Raw genomic sequence first — 22023 nt, 5'->3', positions numbered from 1 at the left:
TGCTTCCATGCTTTGTTTTGAGCGAAAGGGGTGGATGACAGCTGTGCTGGGAAGGGGACTTAGACTAATCATTATTGGTTGCAGCGCTAAGACGTCACTTCAGCTCCTGTCTATTAAACCTCCTTGGTCCATCCTACCAGTTTGGTGGTACTTCCTGATCAGCTGGCAGTTCTTCGATCTGCGCCTGCGTCTTCCTACTCCCCCCCCCCCCCCCCTCACTTCGGGAAGGCCGTTTATTATGACGTAAGACGCTTCCCGAATCCTTCCTACCTGCGCTAATAAACTGTTCCGGCGCATGCGTAGCTTTCTCTTTTCTGCTAGCGAACCGAAGAGAAGATGGCGGGTAAAGAGTGAGTGCTTTTTTTTTTCAGATTTGTTATCCATAGTCATCTAAGTTACTGGTGGGTTATTGACGCACTGGCGCGGCTACATGGTGTTGTAGGCTCTCTGCTGTCTATTGGTAGTGTTATTTTGCACGGGGAAAGCAGCTGAAAGGTGTTGTGGCGGTGGCGGACACCGCTGCTCTGTAGAAGCTGGTGGGGACTGTTGGAAAAGTGGTAGCCGTAGGCCTTTCTAGTTGGACCTTGGTGCTCTGCGTCTCTTAAGTGGTAGAGAGAGACTGGTAGAAGGGTGAGGAGGCCTGAAGCTTTCTGGTCCCGTGTGGAAAGAGGCCTTGGATCTTCTTGCCGTGGATTCACACAGTTCTGGGCCATCAAGCCATATAGAGAGCCCCATCTTCAATCAGAAGAAGAAAAACGATTTTGTAATGAGAAGGCACAGAAATGACTTACGATCAGACGAGCCCTGTTTCTTCAAAAGTCAATAGCAGACAGTATATATGCTTCATGTTATTGTGGTGTGTGTGGACGCATGTATATATTTATATCCTATATATCAATTTTCTTATATTGCGTACAAACATCATAACAAAACAAGTATGGTAAACAAATCGAAATTGCCTAATGGTTAGTGCAATGCACTCAGATCCTGAGGAAATGGGTTTGATTCCAACTGCAGATCTTTGTGACTGGTAACTGACCTAATCCTTTATTGGTCCAGTTACAATGAGATTGTGAGCCTACTAGGAACATAAAAAATTCCTGCATAGCACTGTGTAGGTCTAGTTGGCGCTATAAGTACTAATAAAGCTTGAACTGACAGAACAATAAGTAGCCTATTATCCTCCAATCTCAGTGTGCTTTCTGGTTTTCAGCTGAACATAAATAGGAGCAAGCCGATATTGGGCCTTACAAATCGAAGCTAAAATTTTAAGAGACACTCCGCAATAGGTATAGCTTTATGGCATATAAATTTGCTGATAACAGTTATTCAAAAGTTGTTAAATTGCAAGAGAAAAATTACGTGAGGACCTTAAGAGACTGGCCATCCAAATGGCAGATGACATTTAATGTAAGCAAGTGCAAAGTGATGCATGTGGGAAAGATGAACCTGAACTATAGCTTTGTAATGCAAGGTTCCACATAGGAGTCACCGACCAGGAAAGCGATCTAGGTGTCATTGTTGATGATATGTTTATTTATTTGTTAGGATTTATTTACCGCCTTTTTGAAGGAATTCACGCAAGACAGTGTACAGTAAGAATAGATCAAACATGAGCAATAGGCAATTACAGCAGTAAAAATCCTATATAATAATTCTCACCTCTAACAGGATGTGCTTGGGACCGTGCCTGCCGGAAGTGGTCTGCTAGGCAGGCAGGCACTGACCTCAGTGACAGACAATTTGGCAAAGCAAAACAATCTGAGTGCTGGCCATTAGGACACAGGGTTGATAGGAGAGTTTTAAAAGACTGAAGGAACCGAAAGTGTTAAATGTTAAGTAGTAGTAGTAAATGGGGGAGGGGGGGAGTTCTGAACGACTGAAAGACATGAACATTTGGGAAAGGAAAGCAATCTGAATGCTGGCCATTAGGACACAGGGTAGATAGGAGAGTTTTAAAAGACTGAAGGAAACGAAAGTGTTAAACTGAAGAAGGGGAGGGGGGAGTTGTGAATGACTGAAATACATGCAAATTTGGCACAGGAAAACAATCTTAATGCTGGCCATTAGCGCACAGGGTACATAGGAGAGTTTTAAAAGACTCAAGGAACCAAAAGTGTTCGGGGGGGGGGGGGGGGGGGGGGGGGGCAAGTTCTGAATGAATGAAAGAAATGAAAATTTACGAGAGGAACACAATCTGAATGCCGGGCATTTGTACAGAGGGTAGATAGGACACTTTTTTTTTTTTTTTAAATGAAGGACGTGAAAGTATTACATCTTGGGGGAGGGGTGAGGAGGAAAGCGGTGGGGTTTCCGGATACTGGGAGTTAGGGCCACGGGGGTACATAGACTTTTGAAAGCCTTAAGGAACCCAAAGTGTGTGAAGGAGGAGGAAAAGGAGGAGAGGGAATGGGGTGAGGGGCATTAGGAGCAGGGGAGGGGGCCCTGTCACACACTCTCATTCTCACACACACACTGTCACACAGACAGTCTCACTCTGTCACACACCCGCACATTCACTCTGGCTCTCTCTCTCAGACATACACACTCCCAGGAAAACCTTGCTAGTGCCCGTTTCATTCGTTCCAGAAACGGGCCTTTTTTACTAGTATTCAAATAATACAAAGTATGGCATAGTATACTACTTTGGTATGGAAGAAAGTGGGATGTTTGACCACGGAAATACAAGAGAGATGGATCTTAAAAATACTTGTTTATTGATGAATAAAAGACTCTACACAACCGTTGTGTTTTGGCCGTTAGGCCTGCATCAGGAGTCTTGCTCGACGGTGTTCCGTATAATGGGTCTCAGGCGGAAATCAGCTGATGCGTGCGTTGGGAGACAAAATATTTGAAAAGTATTAATCCGCAAACGAACCTTTTCCGGAGATGCGAAGGAGGTAGAACGAGAGGACATGAAATGAGATTGAAGGGAGGCAGACTCAAGAAAAATGTCAGGAAGTATTTTTTCACAGAGAGAGTAGTGGATGCTTGGAATGCTCTCCCGCGGGAGGTGGTGGAAATGAAAACGTTAATGGAATTCAAACACGCATGGGACAAACATAAAGGAATCCTGTTCAGAAGGAATGGATCCTAAGGAGCTTAGCCGAGATTGGGTGGCAGAGCCGGTGATGGGAGTGGGAGGTGGGGATAGTGCTGGGCAGACTTACACGGTCTGTGCCCTGAAAAGGACAGGTACAAATCAAGGTAAGGTATACACAAAAAGTAGCACATATGAGTTTATCTTGTTGGGCAGACTGGATGGACCATGCAGGTCTTTTTCTGCCATCATCTACAATCTATCTATCTATATATATATATATATATATATATATATATATATATATATATATATATAAAAGGCACCACTGAAGCCTCCAGCCGGAAGTGTGAAGCGCCAGAGATATCCGGTTTCCCCATGAGTGAAGGAAAACAGCACAGCACGAAATCCCAGGAAACAGTGAAGGACTCAGAGGGGGGAGGGGAGAGAGATGCCCTCACTCTCTCTGTAACAAAAACACAGAACAGCAGGAAACAACACTGAAGGACTGGACTCGGAGGGAGAGGGCAGGGACACACACACTCCCACATGCACACTCTGAAGAAAACCTTGCTAGCCCCCGTTTCATTTGCATCAGAAACGGGTTTTTTTTTACTAGTGTTACTATGTTATTGCTCCTGTTCTGGGGCGTTCGTTCGCTGTGAGGAAAGTTCATGTTATGCTACTTTGCGGTTTAACACTACTTTGGAAGCTTCAAATACTGAGAGGCAGATGGAGCTAGCCGTCCTAGAGGCACTATGGTTTTCAGTGTTCTCCATCTCTCCCTGCTGGTAGGTGGACACAATCCACTCGTAATGGATTCATCTGCTATGACTAAAGGAAAGAAAATTACCTAGGTAAGAACCTAATTTTCCCATAGAATACTAGCACAAGTTAGCACAACTGGTTGGGCAAGAATTTGCATGTTTATGGTAGGTGTAAATGTGGCACTTTACATAACTAATAGTGTTCTATAAGGTGTGCGTTAGGAAGGGCCTTCTATGTGAATGCCCTCTGTGCAGTTAAGTGCTAGAATATTTACACATGCAGTTTATAGAATAGGATTATAACTACAAATTAGTGCCAGTTATAGAATAGTACTACTTGTGTGCATAACTACACACACCATATATAGAGAGAATATTTATTTGCAAGGAGGATGCACACAGGGGCAGGATTTTCAATTATGCACCTAACTTACAGAATACTGTAAACCATACATGTTCTTGCTGCTTTTAGGTGCCTACACTTATGCCATGTCTATGGCTGGTATGTATTTAACATTGATAACACCTGCAGTTAAGAGTTTATACTAGTATTCAATGATGGAGCAGGTGCCCAGGATCTGTTATAGAATAGGGTCCTAACCGTGCATCCTTGGTGCACCTAAAAGGAGGCACTCAATTATAGAATTGCCCCCATAGTGTATGTGTGTTGACATGAATTCGTATGTACATTTTCTTGGTATCCCGTTCCAGCTGCTTGTGACCTGGGCAAGTCACTTAACCTTCCATTGTCTCAAATATGAATTTAGACTGAGAGTCCTTCAGGGACACAGAAGTACTCGTTATACCTGAATGTAACTCTCCTTGAGTTACAATTGAAAAAATGTATGCGCCAAATATGCATATTAAATGTTAACAAGGATTTAAAAAATAATTTACCCTTTTTTGGTTGTTTTTTAATTAAAGAGGGAAGAAGTTGCCGTCTGCTCCGGAAAGCCTTGTACAAGGGAAGAAGTTGCCGTCTGCTCCGGAAAGCCTTGTAAAAGGGAAGAAGTTGCCGTCTGCTCCGGAAAGCCTTGTAAAAGGGAAGAAGTTGCCGTCTGCTCCGGAAAGCCTTGTAAAAGGGAAGAAGTTGCCGTCTGCTCCGAAAAGCCTTGTAAAAGGGAAGAAGTTGCCGTCTCCTCCTGAAAGCCTTGTCAAAAGGCGAAAGACTTTTGCAGCCTTGAAGGCCAAACGTCTCAAGCAGAAACTGGTTGAAAAGAAGGTGAAGAATAGCATTGTGTTCTATTTGATAGCATTAAGTTAATCACCAGGCTGTGGCACTTCAGTGTAACTGGCTGAGGGCATTAGTAACTCTGGAACTGTCAATAAGAGAAGTTGGCAAGCTAGTGTGCTGCCCATAGACATGTTTTTTTTCCCTTTGCATTTTAAAGGTTTGGGGGGGGGGGGGGGGGGGTGCAGGCTTCTAAAAAGTTCTTGTGTGGTCCTTGTGATTGGATTTTATCTAGGCTACAGATTTTACTGAGAGACCATACAGATCTGGTTCAATGGATACAAATGATTTAATTTCATTTCCATTTCTTGTTCAAAGAACAAAGATACCTGTGTACATTGAACAATACTAGGAGAGGGAAAAAAAAACATATGTAAAATAATGATGCAGGCTAGTTGAATGGTCTCAAAATGCTCTGATGGAGTCGGAGATTAAGAATGTTCCAGTGTACTTACTAACAGGTGCTTAATATCAGGCTAACCCACCCATTTCAGAGCCTGGGATTGGAAGAAAGCCACAGAGCCAATGTCACTGGACTGTTCAGTGCCTGAGTTCCAAGAATAATAGAACTTGGATTCATAAAATTTGTGGGATAGGGTTTTAGAAAATCCTTTTAACAGCTACAGTTACACAGTTGACCTGTTCCACTCTTAAAGTTCATACAGAAAGCACTGTACTGTAGCTAGCTCTGCCTACATTTAAGTATTTTACATATTCAGGTTTCAATTAATTTTGATAATCTATTTCATTTTAAAAGGGTTTAGCAAATACTTGCTACCATTTCTACAGTATGCTTGGTTATCGAAATGGTCTTAGCATTTGTGTGGGTGAGGGAAGAATTTGCAACCTAGTTAGCTTTACCGGTCCTATTAAGTCAAATCTGCCTCTTGAATGGACAGGTCTGTGCTTTAGATTGTGTAAAGTCACAAGAATTTTATCTGAAGAATACGAACTATATTTATGCATTTTTCTTCCTCTCTGCCTTTAAGTTTGAATTTTGAAACTGCATAGGAAAGTGGTTAGTAAGGCTCTTCCATCATCAGAAAGTGCAGGCTGTATACATTTTCTGAAATCTGATTTAAAAAACTAATTTTTTTTCTTATATTGAATGGTGTAAACATACTTGTGTATAAGCTGACATGGATATTATTTCTGCATGTTATTTTGGAGAGTTTAACTGAAAGAAAAGGCAATGTACAATAATTCAGTTGCTGTAGATTGAACTATTGACCTCTTAAGAAGTTGGTTCAGGCCAAGAAAAGGATAATTCTTAATCTGCTAGAGTCTAATCAGTCTGCTCTTGCCCTTCAGCAACGCAAGGAAAAAAGGAAGCTAATTTATAAGAGAGCAGAGGCTTATTACAAGGAGTACAGGCAGATCTACAGACGTGAAATTCGAATGGCTCGAATGGCCCGCAAAGCTGGAAATTACTATGTACCTGCTGAACCAAAACTGGCCTTTGTCATCAGGATCAGGGGGTAAGAGTTCTACAGCAGAACCTGTGTAAAGAAATGCTATCAAGAAATCTAATTCGAAATAGAGATTCTGTGTTCTGATAACTGAATTTTATATCTTGAAAAATAACTGTGACTGGCTGTAAGATGATTAGTTGGACTGCATGATGGTGCAATTTAAAAACTTTTTGTGGAGCAGTAGCCTAGTGATTAGAGTACTGGGTTGACAACCAGGGTATCCTGGTTCAAATCCCACTCCTGCTACTTGTGATCCTGGGTAAGTCACTTAGCCCTCGATTGTTTAAATATAAACTTGGGGGTCCTGTAGAAAGTGACCTTAGTGTGACCTTATGCAGGTCTTTCCTGTGTGCTACGGCCATTTTTTCTGCAGCTGGAAAATGACCAGTTTTCAATTTCTAGCATTAATGCCCACATGCTAATGTTGCCATTAGTTCATGGACTCTTACTGGCACTTATTTTGTAGGCGGTAAGGGCTCATGTATTGATGTACAGCAGTATTGCAGCACTAACTGATTTTTGCTGTTGTGCCCACTCTCTGCCCCCTGACGCCCCTCCCCCTTTGTAGCATATTGTCTTTCATCACACATACTGCAGGATGCCTCAGTGTGTCCTGCAGTAAGTCCTTTTACACTGTGGTAAGCACACAGTAGTGCTTGCTGTTACTGCAGCTTTGTAAAAGCACCCCTTAGATCAATAGAACCAAATGAGCTGAAGGAGAGCCCTCAGATATCTTCCCATGTGAAACCGCGACACTGCTGGTTAGTGTGTGTCAACGACATCACCCCTACCAGTCTGTCTTCAAACTTCATTGGGGGTATCCTCAAGGAGGTCAGCATTTCCAAATACATTCTCTTTGTCTATTGAGAATTGCTTTGGCCTTCAAGCATTTGGCTCTTCCTACTGTTCACTTCCCCTTTTCTGCTGTGAGCTTGGGTAGAGAGGCAAAGCATACCGGAAAAAAAGCCAGAAGAACACTGCCTTAGATTGTAAGCTCTCAAAGGACACAGAAATACCCAGTGTACCTGAATGTATCATCTTGAGCTACTACTGAAAAAAGGTATGAGAGAAATCCAAATGAATGAATGGATTAACCACAGTGTGTTCTGACCTGCTGTAATTTCTTATTGAATAATTTGTTAAAACTTGTGTTTATTTTTCTGTGGCAAATTGCTGTCTTGAGAGCATGCTACCATCTCTATCTCCTGGATTCCTGTTAGGGGTGCTTTTCTCCTAGGTCTCCTGGGCAGTTGATCATGGGGGTGGTCTGGCTATACCTCACAAGCTATAGGGGGCATACCTTTTCTGCCTAGTGCCCCTACAACCAATTGGACCAACAGAAAAACCCAGTTTGCGGTGTGGTTCTGAGTGGATTTCATCCCAGGTTCATGTGTGTGTGGAACAGGAGAAGTGAGTGGAGGACATGATCTGAGTGCCGTTTCAGGCGGTGGTTCTTTTTGCTAGGGATCACGATGTGCTGCTCTGCTGCTTGGTGAGTGTTCCTTTGCTTTGGTCTTTCTACTGGGCATTACGGTTACTGGGGAAAATGGCAGTAGAGACTTTAAAACACTGAGGGAAGTGGCGGGCAGTGGCAGACAACATGGTTCCTTCTCTCGCGCACTCTCCTTTGCAGTCTGATGCGGCTGCTCCCACTGCCATCTTGCCTGCTGAACAGCTGTCTCCGTCTTTGAGACAGACCTCCAGGGAGGGGGAAGCGGTGTTGGACTCTGCCCTTCCTTGTTGGCTTAGGCATTGGTGTCAGGATCTTCTGGGGTGGAGGTTCCTTTCCCTTTTACTTCATCAGGCTTACCTGATGGAGAGGACACAGCAGTCTAGGGTTTTGTTACAAGATACCCTTTCAGTTATCTCCCAGCCTTTGCCTCTTGATCTTCCTGAGAAAAGGAGGTGTCTGGGTACTGTTTCTAGGGGAGCACTTGGAGGAGGAGTTCCTGGCCTTGGAGCTGGATGACCCCATGGCAGTCAGGATTTTTCATAAGAAGGAACTGTCCTTCTTGATTGATCATGCGCCTTGAGTCCTTAAATATCTCGGTGGACTAACTCCGAGATGGCTAGCACCAGGAGACCTGCCCAGTTTCTTCCAGTGCATGAGACTATCAAGGAACTCATCTTGGTGCAGTGGTCCAATCCGGATGCTGGGCTGGTGGTGGAGAAGGTGATGTCTCATCTGTATCCGGTGCTTCACGATTATTTGGAAAAGTTGAAGCTTCTGAGAGTGGACGCTGTGGTGGAGGTGGTCACCAAGAAGACTAACCTGGTGATGATGGTGGTGGGGGGGGGGGGGGTATAGTGTTAGAGGATGTACACGACAGGAAGCTGGAGGTGTCGTTGAAGCAGGCCTTCAAGGTCTCGGCTCTTTCTTTTCAGGCCTCCATCTGCAGCTCCTGTGTGGCGAGAGCTTGCTTCTCCTGGGCTCGACAGGCGACTGACACTATCGTTGGGGAGGGCGATCAGCTGGTGACATGTTTTCCTTTCTTGGAATCCGGCTTGGCTTATTTGGCAGACTTGTACAACCTTGTGCATTTGTCGGCTAAGCAGATGGCGGCTCTTGTGGCTTCGCCATTGGGCGGCAAATGCAGCTCCTAAGCAGCAGCTTACCAAGCTCCCCTTTTGGGGTTGCCTGTTCGGTGAAGGGTTTGGGGGATTCCAGGATACAGCAGTAGTCTTTCGCTTATCTTCAGACAATGTTGAGGGCAAGCATGGCACATCCTTGTTTTAAGGAGGCCAGGAAATACTGTCCGGACCAGGGGTCGGTGACCGCTGTTCCTTTTTTTTCTGGATTTCAGAGATCCTGGTTCCTTTCGAAGTGACAGGTGGGGCTTGGTACCTGTGTCCTTGCCCTAGTGAGGGCTACCCAGTGATGGGGCGCCAGTCTGCTGCTTGGTGCTGCACATAGGGGGGTTGGCTGACCTTGTTCTTTGAGCAGTGGGCTAGGATTATGTCGGACCAGTGGGTTCTTGACATTATCAGAGAAGGGTACAAATTTGAATTCTCTCCCGTAGGAGATTTTTTGTTGGAATCCCCATGCAGAGCACTAACCAAGCGCTTAGTAGTTCTGCATGCTCATAGAGTTATAACCCTTTTTAGGATGTTATTGGGTACCTGCCACTTAACATAAATTCTAAAAGGAATAGGTCTGTGGTAATACCAGCCTTACTGAGTGAAGTGTCAGAAGCAAATGTGTTCCCTCTTATCCTTAGATCCAAGATCACCGCGCCCTAAATAATAGAACTAACTTCACAACCAAGCATTGCTTATTTACAGTAGCAACAAAGATATTGTGTAAAGAAGGCAATAATAGACATATGAAGCCTTATCATTGAAACGGCTCAAAGTAAATGCACATAAATCCCTAAGCTAGACTCCTGAGTAAGAGTCACCCTAAACCCCTAAGCCCACAGCACTTATACAAAAGTACATGGCACACATACCTGATGCAGACTTCTAGCAGGTGGCAGCATGTTCCTCAGATGTTTAGTCAGATTCAGCGTGGGTTTGTTCTTCGGATGGAATGTCAGCACAGCATCCTTTTGCCTCAGATAAGAGCCCCTTTTTTATACAGAAATCATGGGCTACAGCTGCGCTAATGACATATATTGTGGCCTTGGGGGGTGTACACACAACACCCCATTTTTATGACTTCAGGGGCCCCAACATTGTCTCACTGGCTCCACATTGATGGGTTCATCTTGACAAGAAGCCAGGGTTTGATAAACAATGTGCAGTTTGCCAGCCACAGTGTGTCTCCAGCTGCAACGGTAATTCCAAGAGTCCTTAACTGTTCTGGCCATGACGTTGATGCAGATTACCTTTTTATTCTAGCACATGGGTACCCTTGTCAGCAGCCTTCATCTGTATGCGAGGTTGCAGCTTCAGCAAATAAGCTTTGCATTGAAAGACAGAATAAGCTCAAGTGTGTGTTTCTGAAGTCAGGTTATTAGATCTGGATAGTGCCATGTATTATAATCCCATATATTTTTGTTATAAAGGAACGCATATGGTGCTTGTTTTGCTCCTACCTTTCTCTTCACTCTGAACGCCTTGCGGGAGCTCTGCACCCTGATGCCTATCTGAGGGACAGGTTTGCTATTCATTCTATTCTGTGGTGCCCAAAAAGGAAGGGTCCTTCCTGCCCAGTTTTGGATCTCAAGCACTTGAACCAGTTTCTCAAGCTCCAGCATTTTTCCATGGAAATTTTGTGCTCCATTCTGGTGGCGGTGCAGCCCAGGGAGTTCTTAATTGCCCTACATCTCAAGGAGGCATATTTGCATATTCCCATTTGGCCTCCGCACCAAAGTTGTTGTCCTCCCCCCCCCCCCCCTGGATTTCCAGTTCTGGATCACCACTATCAATTCCAGGCCCTCCCCTTTGGCTATAATGGTAGTGACAGCATTCCTCCGGAAGGAGAGGATTTGGGTTTACCCATATCTAGACGACTGGTTAATCTGTGTGTCTTCAGAGCGTGAGAGTTGGGAAGCCACCACAAGGTGGTGGACTTGTTGCAGTCTCTCAGCTGGGTCATTGGTTTTGCCAAGGGTCATCGGTTCGATAATATCCAGGGCCAGGTGTTGTTGCTGACTTCTTTGGGTGGACAAGCTGCTGGTCAGATTCATGCTCTGCAAAGGGTGCCATGCCTGCAGACGAGGGATTAAGTGCAGGTTTTGGGGTCCATGACAGTGGCCAAAGACATGGCTCCCTGGGTAAGGTCACATGTTCCATTACAAAACTCCCTTCTGAGTCAATGGTCTCCAGTGTCGCAGGATTATCAGAGTGTGCTCCGTTGGACCTGCAGGCTAGACACAGCATGAGTTGATGGGTTCAGGAGGGCATTTTGAAGAAGGGGATACCTTTGGTGTCTCCGCAGTGGATTCTGGTGGTGATTGATGCCAGCCTTGGCAGGCTGGGGAGCGCATTGCCTTCAACACTGTGCTCAGGGCTGTTGGACTTGAGATGGAGCGCAGTGGCCTATCAGTTGCTTGGAGCTCCTGGGCGGTAACCCAGGTGCTGGAGGCATGCCAGGGTCTGGTACAGGATAAGTCAGTCCAGATGCTCTCTGACCACACAATGGTGGTCGTGTATATCAACTGACAGGGAGGCATGTGTAGTGCTGCTGTAGCTTGGATGCGCACTATCTCGGTGGGTGGAACGCTACTTGCAGCTTCTCTCCGCAGCTCACATTACGGGGCATCTCAACATGCAAGCAGACTTCCTCAGCAGGATGTCGTTGGACCTGGTGGAATGGGAGCTGTCTGCTACATCACAGAGCTGTGGGGCATACCGGCAATGGATCTGATGGCAACTCAGACCTGCCAAGGTGTGGTTTTTTTTTTCTTTTTCTTTTCTTCAGCAGAGGCTGAGAGCCCAAGTCCAACGGTCTGGAAATGCTGCTGCAACCCTGGCTGGTGGAGGGGCTTCTGTATGTTTTCCCACCGTGGTCACTCATGGGGAGGGTCCTCTGGTGGTTCCAGAGTGGTCCAGATGACCATGATATGCAGATCTCGTCCATCTGCTTCTGTCCGTTTCGTTTCCCTGCCGTTGGTTCTAGATCTCCTATGTCGGGGTCTGGTACCCATGGAGGAGCCCTCCCACTTTCGTCTTCAGGCCTGGCTCTTGAGCAGTAGTGCTTGAGAAGGAAAGGGTATTTATTGCATTTGTATCCCACATTTTCCCACCTTTTTGCAGGCTCAATGTGGCTTACAGTACATCATGAGTGGTGGAAATATATTACAAAAATAGACATTTAGTGTTACAGAAGGATCTTGGGCAACAAGATAATGATAAAACATGATATTAGTATAACAAGCAGATATTGTAAGATCTGAATATATGTGGAGGAGTTGTGTATATTCACATTGGTTGGTCTTTGTGGTATGCCTTGTTAAAGAGATGGGTCTTCAGTAGTTTGCGAATGTTCGTAGATCGTTTTTAAGTTACACGGCAGTGCGTACATAACTGTGTGCTCAAGTAGGTAAGTTTGACGCGTGCATTAGTTTGTATTTTAGACCTTTGCAAGTTAGGGAAGTGCAGATCAAGGAATGTGCGGGATGATCTTTTGCCATTCCTGGGTGGTAAGTCTGTCAGGTCTGACATGTAGGCTGATGCTTCTAAAGTGAATAATTTTGTGAACTAGGGAGCAGATTTTGAACGGATGCGTTCTTAAGTGGAGCCAGTGTAGTTTTTCTCGTAGGGGCTTAGCACTTTCATATTTTGTTTTGCCGAATATGAGTCTTGCTGCGGTGTTCTGGGCTGTCTGAAGTTTCTTGATTTATCTGCTCTTTACAGCCGGCATAGAGTGCGTTGCAGTAATCTAGATGACTGAGCACCATTGATTGTACCAGGTTGCAGAAAACAGTCCTTGGGAAGAAAGGTCTTACTCTTTTTAGGTTGCACATTGAGTGGAACATCTTCTTGGTTGTGTTTTTCGCATGGCTCTCGAGTGTTATGTGTTGATCGATGGTAACTCCAAGAATTTTTAGGGTGTCTGAAATTGGAAGGTTCAGATTTGGTGTGTTAATGGCTGTAAATTTTTTCTTGTTGAGAGGTGAGTATTAGGCATTGGGTTTTTTTCTGCGTTGAGTTTCAGCCGGAATGCATCCGCCCAGGAGTGCATGATATGGAAACTTTGGTTGATTTCGTTGGGAAATGGTATGTGGAGGGGTGATCACTTTGCAGGCATGCAATCATTTGACTACTATCGCACATGCATGGGTCTGGCATACGTTTGAGGTATACTGCTCCAGACGGAGTGTTTCCTATGTTGGCCCTCTGTGCTGCAGATCCTGGCGTTTTTTTCAGGAGGGGGATGCAGAAATAGCTGGTTAATTCGCTTCGGGTGCAGGTGGCAGCCCTGGCTTGTTACTGGGGATGCGTGGAGCCTTCCTCACTGTCCGCTCATCCAGATGTTACTCGTTTTTTGAAGGGGGTTAGTCCCCTCTGTGTCCTCCCTGCCTAGACTTGGCTCTCTTTGAGCCCTTGAAGAAAGAGTCTTCAAAGGACCTGAAGCTTAAGGCGGTGTTTCTTGTATCTATGGTCTTGGCATGTCAGAGTTGCAAGCCCTGTCTTGTCTGGATCCTTTTCTCCAGTTTTCAGACTCAGGGGTTACAATCCAGACTGCTGCATCCTTCTTGCCTAAGGTGATGTTCACATTTCACCTCAGTCAACCACTGTTTCTTCCATCCATTTGGCGGAAGATTTATCCGTGGGATTTTGCGGCCTGACTTTTTTGCAGGTCTGACCAACTGTTTCTGATGCAATGGATCAAGGATGCGATTGTGTCAGCTTATGTGCTGGTAGATCCTTGGGGCACATTCTACATACGCTGTGGCAACTTCTGAGCAAAGTCTAGGGGTTTTTTTCCCCCTAGAGGACATCTGTTGGTGGCCACTTGGGCCTTTCTGCATTTTCTCTAAGCATTATCATTTGGATGCTGCAGCATGCCATGAGGTTCGTTTTGGCGCAGCGGTGCTTTCTACAGATTTGTCGGATTTCCTCCCCCCCCCCCCCCCCCCCCCCCCCCCCCCCCCACCCCCCACCCCCCCCCTTTAGGGACTGCTTTGCTACATCCCATTAGTAGTTAGTCCTGCTGACATTACAGGAGGAAAAATTGTCTTACCTGATGATTTTCTTTAGTCACAGCAGATGAATACAGCATCCTCCTCCTCTGCTGTGATTGGGGGAAGTTTTTGTGGGGGTGGTGCATTAGCGCCATGTGCTCCTTTTTTCTCCTACATGCATTGACAACTGTGAACTATGAAAAAAAAAAATACCCAACAGAAACCAGACAGGCTGAGTGGACAGTTGACAGCCATAGAATGTTATTGATATGGACGAGGGAATACAGTATTTCTAGGATGGGCGGGACAAATTGCTTGTTCTTTTGGCCGCTGTTGGTGACAGATGCTGGGCTCGATGGACCCTTGGTCTGTCCCAGCATGGCAATGCGTATGTACTTATGCATTCAGTTTGATCCTGGAGGCCAGGAAGTAAGTGGTATGGCAGGAACAGAGGACTGCCGCACAGCTCGAGGACTGACCAGGCCAGTCCTGGTGTACGTGGGGGTCCATTGGGGCCTGTCTCAGTGGACTGCGTTGGTAGATGACATAATGGCTTTCTGAGGAGCTAGCCATCCTGTATCACTATGTTTAAGGCAGTGATCTAACACAACCCACTAGTTTCTGGATTCATCTGCTGTGACTAAAGGAAAGAAAATTTATCAGGTAAGACATAATTTTTTCGATCAGCTACTCTGTCATATTGATCACAATTCTCAGTCCAGTTCCTGCAAAAACACTATGAAAGTCCGCTAATACTTTGTGGTTATTCGAAGTTTATGCTTCCTTTTTGTTTTCAGCATCAATGGTGTTAGCCCCAAGGTCCGTAAAGTGCTCCAGCTCCTTCGCCTGAGACAGATCTTCAATGGTACTTTTGTTAAGCTGAATAAGGCTTCTATCAACATGCTGAGGATTATTGAGCCCTATATTGCATGGGGGTGAGTACTGTTTCTATTTTTTACTATCCAAAACTATGCGTAATTTTCAGCTGCAGTCCATATTACTGTATATACCCGAATGCAAGTTTATTCAAATATATTCAGAGTTAAATTTTCTCCTGAAAGGGGGGGGCTGTTAATTTAAGTATAAGCTGGGGTAAGGTTCTTTCCCTCCCCTGTGGTGTCCTGCATGTCTTGCTTTCCCCTTCAGTGCGCAGCATTTCTTACCGCTCCCTCCTGGCTGCTACTGCTGACAAAGAAAAGAAAGCAAGATGGGCTGGTGTGGGGCCTTGAGCATGTGCAAATGCTCAAGGCCCCACACTGGCTCATCTTGCTTTCTCTTCACTATCAGCAGCTGAGCTTTTTTCCTGCATCTGCAGTGGATTACAATTGTAGCAGAAGCCTTGCTTTCATTCTCTTAATATTCGTATATTTATATATCACAAGACTCCTGAAGAAGGCGTCTGTAGCGCCAAACACGGCTCTGAGTCAAGTGTATAATTAAATAAAGAGATTGTTCCTATCTACGTCACCTACTGGTGTTGTTCAAGAGCCTACTCCTCCTACTCCCCCCTTTCCTCGCATACCCCGGTGTGAAACCAGGAGGCCAGGGTGAGCTTTTTCTCCCCTGAGTTTGTGTTGCTTTTACATAAAGCATTCATGTTAAAAAGAGCTCTGCCGCAGACGTCTGACTCTGCATTCCTACCTGGTACCTCTCCGGTGGAGACTGGCCCGGGGGCTGCCGGCAGGCATTTGGTCCCCAGACAGTTGGCCGCAAGCCAAACGCAGAAGGGTAAATTCCCCTTCAGAGAGTGGCGCACCCCTCCTCCCCCCCCCCCCCCCCCCCCCCCCCCCCCCCCCCCCCCCCCATGGTCGGGTGTGGAGATTCTGAGGGGTCTGGCAGGCCTTCGTGTCCCGAAGAGCCAGAGGAAGGTGTAGGCTTGCCACTGGATCCAGATGATCCCACCGTGGCTTCGGCATTGGGCAGCTGACATGGCCTCTATAAGCAAAGGTTGGTGAAGTTGCACTTCTAGGGACTTCTCTTATTTGGTGAGGAGTTGGAGATGCTAAACCCCAGCGCTTACCCGAGGATAGGCCGCGGCCTTCTTCCAAGGGTCAGGCGGTTGGTTCCCTCCTCTTCCAGACCTCGCTTCCGTGAAGCTAGAAGGTACCGCCCGAGGCGTTCTGCTGGGTTTACGTCACGTGCCCGCTTTCAGCAGAAGAACTCCTTTCGCTCGGACAAGTGTTCCGCAGCGACCGGCTCAAGGTCTGGAGTTCATGGGTGACCCTCTCAATGATGGTACGCCAGCCCACTCCTCGATTCCTGCAGTTGGAGGCTGTCCTTCCCTCTTTCTCGAGGAATGGGTCAAGATTGCCTCAGATCAGTGGGTTTTGCACCTGATAAGAGATGGTTACAGATTGGAATTCAATGCCCCAGTAAGAGATGTGTTTGTGGAGTCCCGATGCGGTTCTGCCATCAAACGGGCGGCGGTAGAGGAGACCTTACAAGGCTTGTTGTACCTCGGGGCGGTGGTCCCTTTGCCTCCTGCCATGCTCGGCTACGGCTGTTACTCCATTTATTTTGTGGTGCCGCGGAAAGGAGGGTCTTTTCGGCCCATCCTTGACTTAAAGGAAGTCAACAAGTCACTAAGAGTGCGGCATTTTTGCGTGGAAACCCTGCGCTCCGTCATTGCGGCGGTACAGCCAGGAGAGTTTCTCATGTTTCTGGACCTGAAAGAAGCTTAGTTGCACATTCCTATTTGGCCCCCGCACCAACGGCTTCTCCGGTTTGCGGTGTTGGGAAGACATTTCCAGTTTCGGGCCTTGCCTTTTGGTCTCGCCACAGCTCCCTGAACCTTTTTCCAAGGTAATGGTGGTAGTAGCTGCCTTTCTCAGGCGAGATGGTATCCGGGTTCACCCGTACCTCAACGACTGGCTCATCAGAGCGGACTCCGCAGAGGAGAGTCATCATGTAACAGCCAGAGTGGTCTCGGTACTTCAATCTCTAGGCTGGGTCGTCAGTATACCCAAAAGTCACCTGATCCCCTCTCACTCTCTAGAATATTTGGGGGTCCGGTTCGACACAGTCTCGGGGTTTGTTTTTCTACCCGAGCAAAGGCGATGCAAACTTCAGAATCAGGTCCGTCTGCTCCTGAGGATGCCTTGCCCGCAAGCTTGGGACATTGTCCAGCTGTTGGGGTTGATGACGGCCACCTTAGAAGTGGTGCCATGGGCGAGAGCGCACCTGAGACCTCTGCAATATTCCCTGCTTCAACGATGGTCTCCAATATCTCAGGATTACCAGCGCAGACTCGTGTGTCTCCCTGCGGCCCGGCTCAGTATGGAGTGGTGGCTCTCAGACAGCATGCTGCGGCGAGGAATGCCGCTAGCGCTTCCCGATTGGTGCCTGGTGGTAACGGATGCCAGCCTGAAGGGCTGGGGAGCATATTGCTAGGGAAGGCATGCCCAGGGTCTCTGGACACCCGAGGAGTCGGAGTGGTCCATCAATCGCTTGGAGTTGAAAGCGATATTCTAGGCGCTTCTGGCCTTTCACACGACCATGGAAGGACTGGCTGTCAGAGTTCTGTCGGACAATACAACAGCAGTGACCTATATAAATCGACAAGGCGGCACTCAGTGCAGAGCGCAGGCCTTGCAGATTTGCCACTGGGCCGAGCTACATCTGCAGTTTCTGTCAGCAGCTCACATTGCAGGTCAGAGCAACGTGCAAGTCGATTTATCTAAGGAGGACTCTAATCGACCCAGCGAAGTGGGAACTAGCAGACAGTGTTCCTTCAGATCTGTGCCAAATGGGGAACGCCTGTAGCAGATCTTATGGTGTCAAGCGCAAATGCCAAAGTCCCGTGCTTTTACAGCAGACAGATCCTCGCTCGGCAGGGTTGGATGCCTTGGCTCAACACTGGCCTCAGGGCCTCCTGTATGTGTTCCCTCCGTGGCCCTTGATAGGACGAGTACTCCTGTGGATTCGGCTACATCAAGGAGAGGTGGCTCTCATTGGCCCAGGTGGCCGTGCTATGCGGACCTCCGGCGGATGCTGGTGGAAGCTCCCCTTCCATTGCCTCTGGTACCGAACCTGTTGTCACAGGGGCCGGTAACCATGGAGGACGCCTGCCGCTTTGGTCTTATGGCATGGCTATTGAGAGTGCGCAATTGAGAGACAAGGGCTATTCCAACAAAGTCATCTCCACTCTCCTTCAGGCCCGCAAGTGTTCCACTTCCATTGCTTATGCTCGGATCTGGTACCAGTTTGAGGCTTGGTGTGCTGCTAAAGCGATTTCACCAATGCGGGCTTCAGTCTCGCCGATACTTGACTTTTTGCAGGATGGTTTACAAAAAGGCTTGGCCTATAATTCCCTGCGTGTTCAAGTAGCAACCTTAGCATGTTTTCGGGGGAAGGTTGCTGACCTCTCCTTGGCTGCTTGTCCGGATGTGGCACAGTTTCTTACAGGGGTGCTTCGGCTCCGGCTTCCCTTGCGGGCTCCGTGCCCGGCCTGGAACCTGGGGTTAGTTTTAAAGGCCCTTCAGTGTTCGCCCTTCAAGCCGCTTAGGCGAACTTCGGAGAAGGATGTGACCCTAAAGACGGTCTTTTTGGTGGCCATTACATCGGCGAGACGGGTATCTGAGCTCCAGGCGCTGTCCTGTCGAGACCCATTTCTGCAATTCTCAGAATCCGGAGTTATGGTACGTACTGTGCCGTCCTTCCTGCCTAAGGTGGTTTCAGCGTTTCACCTAAACCAGCCTATTTTTCTGCCCTCCTTTTCTAGAGAGGCATTTCCAGAATCCTTTGGGCAATTGCACCTTCTAGATGTGCGAAGGGCTCTGTTGCAATATCTGCGCATGTCAAATGCTTTCAGGACCTCTGATCACCTTTTTGTTTTGTTGTCAGGTCCTCGCAGAGGGTCTCCAGCGTCTAAAGCTACTCTGGCTCGTTGGCTCAAAGAAGCTATCTTTTCAGCTTATTTGCTTTCTGGCCGGCCTCCGCCTGAAGCCTTTAAGGCACATTCCAGAAGAGCAATTTCTTCCTCTTGGGCTGAAATGGGAGCACTCTCTCTTCAAGAGATATGCAGTGTAGCGACGTGGGCTTCTAAGCTCTCCTTTGCCCGACATTACAGGCTGGATGTGGCTGCCAGGAGGGATGTGCATTTTGGAGCACAAGTGCTGGCGCGTGGTGTGGCCTGTTCCCACCCTATCTAGGGATTGCTTTGATACATCCCATTCGTAATGGATTCATCTGCTTGGTGACAAGGAAGGGAAAATTAGGTTCTTACCTTGGTAATTTTCTTTCCTTTAGTCATAGCAGATGAATCCATGAGCCCACCCTGATTGATTGATTTGATTGATGGATGCTGTTTTATGTTCAGTTTTTCCTGTAGATATGTTCCCTCATTGGGAGAAGTTGGAAAGCAGTCTTCAGGATTTCTGTTCTGTTACAGGAGGTTGAGTTCGTCCCTCCTTTGTGTTATTCCTCCTGTTCTGGGGCGTTCATCCGCTGTGAGGAAAGTTCATGTTATTCTACTTTGCGGTTTAACACTGCTTTGGAAGCTTCAAATACTGAGAGGCAGATGGAGCTAGCTGGCCAGAAGGCACTATGGTTTTCAGTGCTCTCTATCTCCCCCTGCTGGTAGGTGCACACAACCCATTCGTAATGGATCCATCTGCTAAGGCTAAAAAAAGAAAATTACCAAGGTAAGAACCTAATTTTCCCTTCTCTACTTCCTCACCAGTGGTTCAGCACCCCCCCCCCCCCCCCCCCCATCTACCTTCTAAACTTGTTTTTACTTGTAGAGATCACCAGCCGCAGGTTGTTTCGTACATAGAAATATGACTGCAGATAAAGGCCAAATGGCCCATCCAGTCTGCCCATCTTCCATAACTCTTAACTCCTCCTTTTCCTAAGGGATCCCACATGCTTATCCCATGTTTTCTTCAACTCTGACACAGTCCTCATCTCCACAACCTCCACTGGGAGGCCATTCCACGCTTCTACCACCCTTTCCGTAAGTTAATACTTTCTTAGATTCCTCCTAAGCCTGTTTCCTCTTAACTTAATCGTATGCCACCTCATTCCAGAGATTTACTTCATTTGAAAAAGGCTGTCTTCCTGTACATTAATCCCCCAATATATTTAAATGTTTCTATCATATCTCCTCTTTCCCTCCTCTTTCAGCGTATACAGGAAGTTCATAAGCCAGTCCTTATAGATTTTATGTCCAAGACTGCTTGCCAGTATTGTAGCCGCTCTCTGGACTGACGCCATCCTGTTTATATCTTTTGGTAGGTGCGGTCTCCAGAATTGCACACACTACTCTAAATGGGGCCTTACTAGAGACTTATACAAGGGCTCTATCACCTCTTTCTTCCTGCTGGTCATCCCTCTCCTTATGCACCCAAACATCCTTCTGGCTTTGACTGTCACTTTTTCTACCCATTTGGCCACTTCAAGATCATCAGACACAATCACCCCCAAGTCCCTTTCTTCCTTTGTACCCAGAAGCACTCACCCCCCTATATTGTACCGTTCCCTCAGATTCTTGTGACCCAAGTGCATGACCCTGCATTTTTTAGCATAAATCTTAGTTACCAAATATTGGACCTTCCTCAAGCTTTATGTCCTTTCTCGTGTCATCCACACCCTCCATGATGTCCATCTTGTTGCACAGTTTGGTATTATCCACAAAGAGACAAACCTTACCAGCCAGCCCTTCCACAGTATCACTCACAGATGTTAAAAAGTGCCGGCCCTAGGACTGATCCCTGTGGTACTCCACTGATAACATTCTTATCTTCAGAGCAAGCTCCATCCTCTCTCCTTCCGTTAACACAGTTACACTAGGTCCCACATTGAAGTCTGTTTTACATGCTGCGTACAGCCAGCCCTGGACTTTTTTTTTATCCCCTCTGACATGGCTTCCTGTTTCCAGCAAGGCTGTATGTGGCATAAGGAATGCAACATGACCGCAAGCAGCATGTTTGAATTACTGCTGGTGACCTCTGCAAGTAAGAACGTGACCTGGAGGGGGGGGAGTGTAGGGAGAGAGAGTGTGAGCGGGGTGGGGTAATGGGATGCATTGGAACTGTAAGAAAAACATGGGAAAAGAGATGGAACTTGCTGGAGGGCCTTCCATCAGGTTGTCTAATGGCCAACATGTATCCAGTGTCATGTTGTATCCTGGGTACTTGCATGTAACCTTATGTCTTCCTAATTGTCCCATCAGACCAGTCAAGATGCTTAGATTTGTGGTGTCTTGCCAGAAGGTGGAGAGTAGTCCAGTGAGTATGTCTCAAGCAGATAATAGGCTCCCCATGATACAAAGTCAACATGGATTTAGTGAAGGGAAATCTTGCCTCATCAATCTATTACATTTCTTTGACGGGGAGAACAAACGTGGATAAAGGTGAGCTGGTTGATATTGTGTATCTGGATTTTCAGAAGGTGTTTGACAAAATACCTCGTGAAAGACTCCAGAGGAAATTGGAGAGTCATGGGGTAGGAGGTAGTGTTCTATTGTGGATTAAAAACTGGTTAGAAGAGTAGGGTTAAATGGTCAGTATTCTCAATGAACAAGGGTAGTTAGTGGGGTTCCCCAGGGGTCTGTGCTGGGACCGCTACTTTTTAACATATTTATAAATGACTTAGAGATGGGAGTAGCTAGTGAGGTAATTAAATTTGCTAACGACAGTTATTCAAAGTTGTTAAATCGCGGGAGGATTGTGAAAAATTACAAGAGGATCTTACGAGATGGTGTGTAAATGGCAGATGACATTTAATGAGAGCAAGTGCAAAGTGGTGCATGTGGCAAAGAGGAACCCAAATTATAGCTACATCATGCAATGTTTAAGAGTCACAGACCAAGAAAGGGATCTAGGTGTCGTCGTTGATGATACATTGAAACTTTCTGTTCAGTGTGGTGCTGCGGCTAAGAAAGCAAATAGAATGTTAGGTATTATTAGGAAAGGAATGGAAAACAAAAATGAGGACGTTGTAA

At 46.6% G+C, this 22023-nt stretch overlaps 1 protein-coding gene across 1 annotated transcript in view; it reads left to right on the top strand.

Moving 5' to 3' along the window:
- The first annotated feature begins 274 nt into the window (after positions 1 to 274).
- Positions 275 to 22023, top strand: part of RPL7 (ribosomal protein L7) — a 57670-nt gene continuing 35921 nt past the window's right edge. The window contains 4 exon segments of the mRNA XM_030215569.1: positions 275 to 350; positions 4732 to 5029; positions 6350 to 6516; positions 14879 to 15016. Of these exon segments, the coding sequence (XP_030071429.1) occupies positions 337 to 350; positions 4732 to 5029; positions 6350 to 6516; positions 14879 to 15016 (617 nt within the window). The 5' untranslated portion in view covers positions 275 to 336.

Source organism: Microcaecilia unicolor, chromosome 1 (assembly GCF_901765095.1).
Source record: "Microcaecilia unicolor chromosome 1, aMicUni1.1, whole genome shotgun sequence".
NCBI classification, from domain to species: domain Eukaryota; kingdom Metazoa; phylum Chordata; class Amphibia; order Gymnophiona; family Siphonopidae; genus Microcaecilia; species Microcaecilia unicolor.
This window is presented reverse-complemented; position numbering and strand designations above follow the sequence as displayed.